A 12,500-nucleotide genomic window follows, 5' to 3' on the forward strand; every position below is an offset into this window, starting at 1 on the left:
CATTTGGGGAAATAACAGAAAAATATCACACAACGATAAAATAAATGTCTTAACCCCTTCAGTACTGGGACACATTTTTACCTTGAGATTTGTATAAGATTAGACCATTTCATTGACATTTGGATGGGTCTATGGAGGTCAAAAGATTAATGGCCAGAGTTTTCACTATTTTAATCCCCATATGAGTTTCTGAAGCTGTATAAAATCACCAAATTAACCGAATTAACCCATTCAGTTCTGGGATACATTTTTACCTTGAGATTTGTGTACGATTAGACCATTTCATTGACATTTGGATGGGTCTATGGAGGTCAAAAGATTAATGGCCAGAGTTTTCACTATTTTAATCCCCCACAGTAGTTTGTGAAGCTGTATGAAATCACCAAATAGTCACCAGAATGAATATGGAAACGCGTCACGGTACTGAACATGTCTTAAAGGGAGAGAGATATATAGAATGTGACAAAGAGATCATAAATACTCAATTCCTTCGTGGTTTTTTTTTTTTTTTCTCTCAATAAGCCACAAGGGAGAGTCACTTTTTAGCCACAAATATTCAGAAGTATAAACAGACCGAGAAACTCAAGTCAAACAAGTGTATTAAAGAAAGAGAAGACAACACAATACAAAGCTATACAACACCCTAATCTTCCCGTTTTTCCTCAATTACCAATAATCAACACTAAAAAACCGACAAAAAATACATCAATATAAAAAGGAAACATTAAAAAAAGCATCAGTCTTAAAGTGAGATAGAGTTAAAGGGAAGCAAGAAAACGGTGAAATTAAGAAAACGGATGCATTTTTAGGGATTACTTACAGAAAAACAGGAAACAGAGATAGTTTAGCAAGTACTTAAGGAAAACAAGAAAAGAAAATTGAAGGAAATGTACAAAAAAGAGGCGTTTTGTTGAGGACAAGTGGGGTATAGAGGGAGATATTCTAAGGGAGAGCTGGAAGTGAAAAGAAGAAAAGTATAAGAGAAAGGAAAAGTAAAGAAAAAGGAGGTGTTTTAGGAGGATAAGTGAGTATAGATGGAGATATTTTGAGGGAGAGTTAAAGGAGAAAAGAAGAAAAGTAAGAGAGAAAGGAAAAGTAAAGAAAAAGGTGTTTTAGGAGGACAAGCAAATATAAATGGAGTTATTTTAAGGGAGAGTTACAGGAGAAAAGAAGGAAAAGTAAGAGAATTGGAAAAGTAAAATAAAAGGAGGTTTTTAATGAGGCAGAGTGAGTATAAATGGAGATATTTTAGGGAGAGTTTGAGAAGAGAGTGGCTTGCATTGGGTACTCACCTCAGAGGAAGTCAAGTAGCAGAGCCTGGAGTCAGCGCTCTCCATGGACGCCTGGGCCACCAGTGCTGTGTGCTCCCTGTCACTGGAGTAGCCTCGCTCCCTGTCGCTGCCATAGCCGCCCCTGTCACTGGCGTATCCCCGCTCCCTCTCACTGGCATAGGAGCGTGTGTCCCTGTCGCTCATGTAGCCGCGCTCCCTGTCGCGGTGGTTGATGTAGCCACGCTCCCTGTCGCTCATGTATCCTCGCTCCCTGTCGCTCATGTATCCTCTCTCCCTGTCACTCATGTAGCCACGCTCCCTGTCGCTCATGTAGCCACGCTCCCTGTCGCTCATGTAGCCAAGGTCACGGTTGGAGAGGTAGCTGCCGCCCACCACGCCTCCGCTTATCACGCCCACGCCGCCGCCACGCTCCCTGTCGCTCAGGTAACCCCGCTCTCCATCACTCATGTATCCAGAGCGGTCCCTGTCACTGGCGTAGCCCCGGGAGTCCCTGTCGCTAGCGTACCCTCGCTCCCTGTCACTCATGTACCCCGACCGGATGCTGTCCTGACGGTCGTAGAATCTGCAGGCACAGGCAGGGCAGTAGGGTTACAGGAAGGCACTAACACAGCAAGGGGTCAGGATGGGCAACAAAAGATTAACACAGCTGGACATATTGGTAATCTCTTCCTCCTCCTCTTACTCCTCCTCCTCATTCTCGCCTCAATTTTTCCCCTTCTCCTCCTCAAACATTCCACTAAAATGTTCCTCTCCCTTCTTCCTTCTTCCTCCTCCTCAAAAACTCCACCAAAATATTCCCCTTCCTTCTCCTCCTCCTCCTCTCTCTTCTCAAACACCCCCTCCACCAAAATATTCCTCCTCCTCCTCCTCCTCCTTCTGCCGTTCTTCCCCAAATCTTCTCTTTCTCTTCTCTTCTTTCCTTTCATCTCTTTATCTTAACATTTCAATCTCTCTCTCTCTCTCTCTAACCATTTCTTATCCCTTTCCTCCATTCTCTCCAATTTCCTCCTTCTCCTCCACTTCCCAAACACTTCTCCTCCTCCTTCTCCTGCAGGTGTTGGTGAAGGTGGTGGTGTTGCTGGTCAGTGTCCCCCTCACCTCCTCTCGTGGTCACTCATGTATCCCCTGTCGTAGATGTCCCTCCTGCTGCCATAGTTGTCGTTTCTGTCGCTGTAGTAGCCAGAGTGGTCCCTGTCGTCCCTCATGCTGGCGGCTGGCAGGGACCTCTCAGACCCCCTGGCACTGGCTGGCAGGGTCCCATACTTGTTCAGGGTCCCTAGGGTGAGGAAACAGGGTAATGGGTCAGCTTAGGGTGTGTTTGGGTAAGATAGGACTGTGTTAGTGTGTGTTAGAGTGAGGTAGGTGTCATTTTAGTGTGTCAGGGTGAGGAAACAGGGTAATGGGTTAGCTTAGGGTGTGTTTTTAGTTCCGGTTAGAAGTGTTTGGGTAAAGTAAGAGTGTGTTAGAGTGTGTTAGAATGAGGTAGGGTGTATTTCAGTGTGTTAGGGTGATGGGGTTAAGTCAGTATGTGTTAGGGTGAGGAAACAAAGATGAGGTTAGTTTAGGGTGTGTTTGGGTAAGATAGAAGTATGTTAGAGTGTATTAGGGTCAGGAAACAAAGATTGGGTTAGTTTAGGGTGTATTTGGGAAAGATAGGAATATGTTAGAGTGTCTTAGGGTGAGGTAGGGTGTATTTTTACTGTGTGTTAGGGTGATAGGATTAGGTCAGTGTGTGTTAGGGTGAGGTAAGATGAGACAAGGTTAAGTTACGCCAATGTAATTAACTAGGGTGTTTTCTAGTGTGTGTTAGAGTGACAGGGTTAAGTAAGGCTGAGGAAGAGCAAGGTTAGAGCAAGTTAGGATAAGGTAATATGATGTCAATGTATGTGAGGGTGAGACAAGGTGTGTTAGGGTGCTTTACAGTGAAGTAAAGTTAAATCAGAGTGAGTTAAGGTAAAGCAAGGGTGTGGACAGGGTGAAATCAGGGTTGCTAGGGTGACCTCAGTGTGAGATAGGGTGATGTCAAGTTTAAAAAGTGTGTTCTCTGTGTGTTGAGGGTGAGGGAGGAGTTTCAGTGTGAAATAGGGTAATATCAGGGTTAAAAGGTAAGTTCTCTGTATTTTAAGGTGAAAAATATTGAGAATTAAGGGATTTCAATGTGAGATAGGGTGATCTCAGCGTTAAAAGTGTGTTCTGTGTGTTTTGAGGTGAAAAAGGGTGAGAATTAAGGGATTTCAGTGTGATAGGGTGATTTCAAGGTTAAAAGTGTGTTCTCTGTGTGTTGAGGATGAGAATTAAGGGATTTCAGTGTGATAGGGTGACATCAGAGTTAAAAAGTGTGTTCTGTGTGTTTTAAGGTGAAAAAGGGTGAGAATCAAGGGATTTCAGTGTGAGAGAGCTAAGAAAGTGTGTTCTGTGTGTGTTGAGGGTGAGAATTAAAGGATTTCAGTGTGAGATAGGGTGACATCAGGGTTAAGAAGTGTGTTCTCTGTGTATTAAGGTGAAGGAGGGTGAGAATTAAGAGACATGATGGCTAGGGTGCTTTTAAGGGTGTATTGGTGTTAGATTAGAGTGATTAGGGTGTTGAGAGTGAGGCTGAGGTCGGAATCAGGAGGAGGAGGAGGAGGAGGAGGAGGAGGAGGAGGAGGAGGAGGAGGAGTTAGTTTTTTAATGTATAGTTACTCTGAAGACTTTCTAATCATCATCACCATCACCATCACCATCACCATCACCATCACCACCACTACCACCACCACTGCTACTGCTACTACTACCACAACTACTACTACTACTACTACTACTACTACTACTACTACTACTATGACCAACACCAAGCAACATGCAGGGAGAGAGAGAGAGAGAGAGAGAGAGAGAGAGAGAGAGAGAGAGAGAGAGAGAGAGAGAGAGAGAGAGAGAGAGAGAGAGAGAGAGAGAGAGAGAGAGAGAGAGAGAGAGAGAGAGAGAGAACCATAATGCAACAAAGCAACATGCAAATAGAAAAAAAGATTAAAGAAAATAAGAAAAAAAAGATAAAAGACAGACGGACAGACGGACAGACAAGCAAGTTTCAAAAGATCACAAGAAATAAAGAACAATAAAAGTGAATATTTACAATCTATTATGATCTTGTTTACTTTTTCTTTCTTTTCCTTCATAAACACTCAAAGGAAATAAAGTGTAGAGTTAGAGTTAGCTTACTTTCTTTCTTTCCTTCACAATTGTCTTTTCTTCTTTCTTTTCCACTGTTTTGTATATTTTCTTAAATCTAACGGGAAGAGAGAGAGAGAGAGAGAGAGAGAGAGAGAGAGAGAGAGAGAGAGAGAGAGAGAGAGAGAGAGAGAGAGAGAGAGAGAGAGAGAGAGAGAGAGAGAGAGAGAGAGAGAGAGAGAGAGAGAGAGAGAGAGAGAGAGAGAGAACAATATACCACACATAGACCCCTCTCCCCACTTTCCTCCCAAAATAATTAATAATAATAATAATAATAATAATAATAATAATAATAATAATAATAATAATAATAATAATAATAATAAGTAAACATCATGAATAAAAAAAGTAATACATATATATTTTCTTATAATAAAAGACAATTGAACACTTGCCTATAATAATAATAATAATAATAATAATAATAATAATAATAATAATAATAATAATAATAATAATAATACCAAGACATTGTGTGTGTGTGTGTGTGTGTGTGTGTGTGTGTGTGTGTGTGTGTGTGTGTGTGTGTGTGTGTGTGTGTGTGTGTGTGTGTACAAGGGACATGTTGTGTGTGTCAAAAATACCATTAGACATCATGTGTGCATTTTTGTAAGGACACACACACATACACACACACATGTACGTCAATTTGAGGGAGTGGGGCATACATGTGAAGGAAACATGTGCGTTTTTTTGTAAATGGGACAACTCGTGTACGTAAAATGGGACAGTTTATGTAAAATGGGACAGTTTATGCCTGGAACAGTTCATGTGCGTATTTGGGACATCTCATGTACAAATTTTTGTGAAAGGGACACCTCATGTATGCAAATATTGTGGGCGAGACAACTCATGTACGTATTTTGTAACAGTTCATGTGCGTATTAGGGACATCAGGTACATATCTGGGACAGTTCATGTGCGTATTTTGAGACAGTTCATGTATGTATCCTGGGACGTCATGTGTGTATTTCAGGACACTTCATGTACATATTTGTGCAAGGGACACCTCATGTACATATATAGTGACAGATCATGTACGTATTTGTGCAAGGGACACCTCATGTACGTCAATGAAAAGAGAAGCCTTGGTGCACATGGTACTGAGACACACATGTGTACACCACCTTGGTACACACAAAAAATACACACACCAAAATGTGTCCATTCAAAAATTAGTTGGACAAAATAATAATAATAATAATAATAATAATAATAATAATAATAATAATAATAATAATAATAATAATAATAATAATGATAATAAAGATGATAGTAATAATAATAGTGATGATAATGGTGACAGTAATGATAACAGTAATAATAATGATAATGATGATCATGATCATGATAATAATGAGTGAAAATGATAATAGTAAAGATGACAATGATAGTAATAATGATAGTGAGTGATATAATGATAACAATAATAATGATGGTGAAAATGACAATGATAACAATAAGAGTGACAGCAATAATGACATAAATAATGATGATAATGACAATAACAAAATAATGCATCCAAAAATTGTTTCACCATCAAAATCTGTGAAAAAAATGGTGTGTTTTCATGAGGCAGAGGACACAGTCACCTTGGAGTCACTATCACAGGTAAGGTGAGGGAAGGTGAAGGTGAGTCATCAGTGTTACCTGGCTGTCACTATCCCCTCACTATCACCTCATTATCTCTATTAGCATTCTCATTTTCCTTTCCTTTCTCTTCTTTTTTGGGATTTGAGAAAAATAACAGAAAATTTTTAAAAGAAATGAAGATTTTTTTCAATTAAACTTTTATATTTTTTATCTTAGCTTAGATTTTCTTGTCAGAGAGAGAGAGAGAGAGAGAGAGAGAGAGAGAGAGAGAGAGAGAGAGAGAGAGAGAGAGAGAGACAGTTGACAGACACAGATACACACGCACACAAACTCTCTCACACACACACACACACACACACACACACACACACACACACACACACACACTACAAAAGGAAGGACATGCCCACAACACAACACACAACACTTCACTATTCACTATACACTATACAGAGAATACAGGAAAGGAGGAAGGGGGAGGAGGGGAGGTAGAAGGTGAGAGAGGGGGGAGAAGAGGGGGGAAGGGGGGAGGTCACTGCACTAACACCATACAACCATACACTTTTAATTATAACACTACACTTACTGGGTCTTCATTAGTGATGGTGGTGATGGTGATGGTGGTGATGATGATGATGATGATGATGATGATGATGATGATGATGATGATGGTGGTGGTGGTGGTGGTGGTGTATTTTTTTTATTCTATTGTATTTTTCTTGTGTGTGTGTGTGTGTGTGTGTGTGTGTTTACCTATTTGTGTATTACAGGGCCCGAGCTAAGCTCTCTGTGTCCTGTCTCCTTGTCCATTCCTGTCATGTGTGTGTGTGTGTGTGTGTGTGTGTGTGTGTGTGTGTGTGTGTGTGTGTGTGTGTGTGTGTGTGTGTGTGTGTGTGTGTGTGTGTGTGTGTGTGTGTGTGTGTGTGTGTGTGTGTGTGTGAGACAGATGAAAGGACATGCATAAGACAAGAGAGAGAGAGAGAGAGAGAGAGAGAGAGAGAGAGAGAGAGAGAGAGAGAGAGAGAGAGAGAGAGAGAGAGAGAGAGAGAGAGAGAGAGAGAGAGAGAGAGAGAGTACAAAACATCACCATCCAAGCATATTTAGGAGAAGCACATGTGTTATTTAAACCTTTAGATAAAAAAAAAAGCATGATGGTGACTGATGGTGAATTGATAGTGAAGGTGATGGTGAGGTGATGGTGAGATGATAATGAATAATGACAATGATGATAATGGTGATGCCAATGATGATGGTGACAGTGAAAGTGATGGTGATGGTAACAATGATGGTGATGATGGTGATGGTGACAATGATGGTGAAAGTGATGGTGAAAGTGATGGTGATGGTGACAACTTCTACAGGATAAATCAGTATATATAATTAAAAGGGTATTAGTATAGGGAGTCACTATTTATCCAAGGGAGGAGGTAGAGGAAGAGGAAGACGTGGAGGAGGAGGAAGAGGAGAAGGAAGAGGAGGAGCAGGAGGAAGAGGAGGAGGCAAAGATAAGTACCCTTTTGTAAGATACACTTAATTGTAATGAGTCAATTGGTGAGTCACTTGGTCATTCAGTCAGTCAGTCAGTCAGTCAGCCAGTCAGTCAGTCAGTCAGTTAGTCACTCAGTCTCTTAACCATACTTTCTCTCTCTCTCTCTCTCTCTCTCTCTCTCTCTCTCTCTCTGTTACTCACTTTATCACTCATTCAGTCAAAAAGTCAAAGAATCATTTTCTCACTCACTCACACCCATTCACTCTTCCAGTCAGTCAGTCAGTCAGTTAGTCAGTCAGTCAGTAAATCAACCAGTAAGCTTATGTCAGTCAGTGTGTTGGTGAGTGAGTGAGTCACTGGGTTGGTGAGTGTGTGAGTCAGTGGGTCGGTGAGTGAGTGAGTCGTTGAGTGAGTCAGTCAGTGGGTCAGTGAGTGAGGGAGTCAGTGGGTCGGTGAGTGAATGAGTCGGTGAGTGGGTGAGTCAGTGGGTTGGTGAGTGAGTGAGTCAGTGGGTCGGTGAGTGAGTGAGTCAGTGGGTCGGTGAGTGAGTGAGTAGGTGGGTCGGTGAGTGAGTGAGTAGGTGGGTCGGTGAGTGAGTGAGTAGGTGGGTCGGTGAATGAGTGAGTCGGTGGGTCAGTGAGTGCATGAGTCAGTGGGTCAGTGAGTGAGTGAGTCAATGGGTTGGTGAGTGAGTGAGTCAGTGGGTCGGTGAGTGAGTAAGTCAGTGGGTCGGTGAGTGAGTGAGTGAGTGGGTCGGTGAGTGAGTGAGTGAGTGGGTCAGTGAGTGAGTGAGTGAGTGGGTCGGTGAGTGAGTGAGTGAGTGGGTCGGTGAGTGAGTGAGTCAGTGGGTCAGTGAGTGAGTGAGTCGGTGGGTCGGTGAGTGAGTAAGTCAGTGGGTCAGTGAGTGAGTGAGTCAGTGGGTCGGTGAGTGAGTGAGTCAGCGAGTCAGTTACTTCAAGACGGATCAACTAACTTTTGCCAGACTCAGTGGGCGGGTGAACTTTTATTGGAGGTTGCTGCTGCTGCTGCTGCTGTTGTTGCTGCTGCTGATACTGCTGATACTGCTGCTGTTGTTGCTGTAATTGCTGCCTTTGTTGCTGTTGCTGCTGTTGGTGCTGCTGCTGTTGCTGCTGCTGTTGTTGTTGTTGTTGTTGTTGTTGTTGCTGCTGCTGTTCCTGCTGCTGTTGTTGCATTTCCTGCTGCTGCTGCTGCTGTTGCTGCTGCATTAACTTTTGCTGGTAATGTTGTAGTTGTTGTTTTTGTTGTTGTAACAGAATGTATTGTTGGTTGTGTTTGGCTGTGGGTTTCATGCCCCCCGCGCGCTCTGCAAAGGGGGAGGGGGTAGGGAGGGCGGGGAGGGGTGGCGGGTGTGGTGGTGGTGGTGGTGGTGGTGGCGGGAGTGGAGGGAAGGTTTGTTGGGGGAGAGAATTGGGTGAGGAGGGTTTGAGATTAGCTACTGTGTTCACACCTTTGCTGGAGGGAGGGAGGGAGGGAGAGAAGGGTAGGGAGGGAGAGAAGGGAGATAAAAGAAAGAAGGAGAAGAGTTTTAGAAGAAAGGAGAAGAGAAAGAATAGCTTTGGAAGAAAGAGAGAAAAAGAGAGGAGATAGAGAGAAATTTAAAGGAAAGATGGGATAAAACAAAGAGAAAGGAAGGAAGCATAGGTAGAAGGGTAGGAGTTATGGGAGGAGGAGGAGGAGGAGGAGGAGGAGGAGGAGGAGGAGGAGGAGGAGGAGGAGGAGGAGGATATAGGATAGGAAAAAAAGGATAAAAATGGAACACAAAAAAAAAAAGCAATAATAAATAATAAAGAAAGACAGGAACCAAAAAATACACAAAATAACAAAAAATAAGATAAATTGCCATTTTTTTCCTTTTCCTGACACATTTGTCTGTCTGTCTGCATGTAGGAGGCACCGCTGGCACTGGGGATGTGTAAGTTTTCCCTTGACACTGTTAGACCACTCAGTTTTGGCACCCACATTAATTGTAGTTAGTTGGCACAGCAGAATTGTGGCACCCAAGTTAGATTAGGTTAGGTTAATTGGCACTGTCTTGTTAGCTGTCAGTTGGCACCATTTGTGAAGCTTGGTTGGTGCACTGGGTTAGATCTATGGCACTACCACACACACACACACACACACACACACACACACACACACACACACACCCATACCTAAAGAAGAGCCATTTCTTGAGGGTGCCACCAGAGTGCCAGTTCCCGGAATATATTTGCTATGAATTCTCTGTATCTCTTTCAATAATCTTGCTCTTCTTCTTCTCCTGGTCATGCCCCTCTTGTTGGGGTGCCTTGGAGGGGGAGGTGGAGGGGCCGAGTGCCTTGGCCGTCCATGGGGAGTGCCACTAAGTGTCTCCGGAGTGCCAGGAGGGCGTTTGGAAGTGCCAATGTTGAGAGGTGCTGAGATGTCCTCTAATATTGCTTCTGTGTGTGTGTTGGAAGGTGCTTGAGTGCATTTCGTTGTGTGTGTGTGTGTGTGTGTGTGTGTGTGTGTGTGTGTGTGTGTGTGTGTGTGTGTGTGTGTGTGTGTGTGTGTGTACGCACTCATAAACTTCCCAAGTACAATTTCAGATAGAGCAAATCAGGAAAAAACGTACACACACACACACACACACACACACACATAAACATACACACACTCAACACAACACAAAAACATAAACATAATGCAGAAATAATCACAAAAACACATAAAAAAACAGAGAGAGGAAAGAAACTGATGAAATACAAAGAAGGAGAAAAAGGAGAAGATTTAGAAAGAGGAGGAGGAGGAGGAGGAGGAGGAGGAGGAGGAGGAGGAGGAGGAGGAGGAGGAGGAGGAGGAAGAGAAGGAGGAGGAGGTAAAAGGATGTGGAGGAGCTGGAGGAGAGGATGGATGGGCCAGAAAAGACTCCACATCCACAAATATCCACTTTTTTTAATCCAGACGCATGACACAAAAACATTCGTGGGTTTTATAAATCTGCGAAACACGATGTAACATTTTTTTTCCTTTTTCTTTGTGTCTTTATGAAAAAAAAAATGAAAATATTACATAAAAATAGATGGAAAAATGTTGTTTGTATCCAAGATGCCAAAAAGATGCCACAAAAATAACATATATCAAGAAAAACATGTCAAAATAATGAGTTTAAATGATAACAGTGCTTTGGTAAAAATTGGGAGAGACAAATTTGGAGAGGACAAAATTATGAGACAGTAAAATAAAGTAAAAAGAAAATATCTTGCCAAAATAAAAATAAAGAAAAATACAAAGAGGAAAATGCTACATACAAAAAATTTGTAAAAAAAAAATGTGCATAGAAATATAAAAAGATGACAAAAGTTTACAAATAGTTTTCCTTTCATGTTAAACGCTTCCTTTTTTCCTTCTTTTCCTTCCTTCAGTTCTTTCTTTCTTTTTTCCTTTTTTGACAAGGGGAAACATGACAAGGACAAAAATTTAGGAGGGGAAAAAAGGGACAGGGAAAATTTTGGGGGTGAAAAATGGGAATTTAAACCTACAGGGAAAATTTCTACAGTACATTTAGTTAAGATTGGAGGGAAAATATTTTTGGAGGAGGAAACACAGAGCAGGTTAAGTTTAAATGTAACTCTCTCTCTCTCTCTCTCTCTCTCTCTCTCTCTCTCTCTCTGTCAGTTGCACATAAAGAAAGAGAGTGAGAGAAGTGTATTATTTGGTATTACATTATAGATATGAAGAAAACATGCTTAATAATAATAATAATAATAATAATAATAATAATAATAATAATAATAATAATAATAATAATGTCACACACACACACACACACACACACACACACACACACACACACACACACACACACACACACACACACACACACACACACACACACACACACACACACACACACACACACACACACACACACACACCATGAATCAAGTCTACACAAACAACATTGAATTATGGGAAATATTTTTAACGTTTAATCTGATCACACTGAAAAGCTTTATAAACAAACAGACAAACAGACAGACAGACAACAAAAATGAGTGAATGGCATATACATAATAGTACTCTGATACATACATACATACATACACACACATACATACATACATACATACATACAAAGACTAGCAAATGACACAGCTCTATTGATACACTAAGTAAAAATGAATGTGCATAATATATAAATAGAATAATGATAAATGTATGCATCAAATATACATTGTGCTATTATTATTTTTATTATTATTATTATTATTATTATTATTATCATTATTATTATTACTGTGATTGAGATGCAATGTATACCAAAACATTAAAAGTTTACTATATACAAAGGCAAATTTTATACATACATACAAACATACGAAGATAAAATGGAAATGATTATGCAGACCAAAATGTATGTTCTCTCTCTCTCTCTCTCTCTCTCTCTCTCTCTCTCTCTCTCTCTCTCAAACTCACACACAGACACACCACTCATCTCACTTCCTCTCTCTGTCTCTCACTTTCTCTCATCTAGCAAAAGGAACCATACTGACACATCATCATCTCTCTCTCTCTCTCTCTCTCTCACACACACACACACACACACACAGCACTCTCTCTCTCTCTCTCTCTCTCTCTCTCTCTCTCTCTCTCTCTCTCTCACACACACACACACTCTTCTCTCACACACACACACTCACACCCACCAATCATTTCTCTCTCACACACTCACACACACCACTTTTGTCTCTCAGCTCCCTCTCCCTCTCCCTCTCCCTCTCTCTCACACACTCACATACACCACTTTTGTCTCTCAGCTCCCTCTCCCTCTCTCTCACCTAGGTTCTCCATGCTCTGGGTGAGGAGTGCTTCGAAAGTGTGCAGGGAGTAACTCTCAGCGTCCATGCCTTGGCCAGTGTGTTCCGCAAGTGCATTTC

General features: G+C 41.6%; 1 protein-coding gene across 14 annotated transcripts in view; it reads right to left on the minus strand.

Moving 5' to 3' along the window:
* The window catches only part of LOC123508983, a 102,885-nt gene that overhangs the window by 81,512 nt on the left and 8,873 nt on the right, over positions 1-12,500 (minus strand). For 11 of the 14 annotated variants that reach the window (XM_045263108.1, XM_045263100.1, XM_045263094.1 and 8 more), the window contains exons 2-5: positions 12,402-12,500; positions 8,555-8,905; positions 2,391-2,568; positions 1,293-1,854 (exon numbers count right to left, since the gene is read on the minus strand). The exon at positions 12,402-12,500 is cut by the window's right edge and continues 68 nt beyond it. In XM_045263108.1, coding sequence (XP_045119043.1) covers positions 1,293-1,854; positions 2,391-2,568; positions 8,555-8,905; positions 12,402-12,468 — 1,158 coding nt within the window. In that variant the 5' untranslated portion in view covers positions 12,469-12,500. Of the gene's footprint in view, positions 1-1,292; positions 1,855-2,390; positions 2,569-8,554; positions 8,906-9,755; positions 10,023-12,401 lie in introns of all 14 variants that reach the window. The other 3 variants (XM_045263135.1, XM_045263161.1, XM_045263176.1) reach the window with 3 other exon arrangements.

This window comes from Portunus trituberculatus, chromosome 3 (genome assembly GCF_017591435.1).
Source record: "Portunus trituberculatus isolate SZX2019 chromosome 3, ASM1759143v1, whole genome shotgun sequence".
In the NCBI taxonomy this organism is placed as follows: domain Eukaryota; kingdom Metazoa; phylum Arthropoda; class Malacostraca; order Decapoda; family Portunidae; genus Portunus; species Portunus trituberculatus.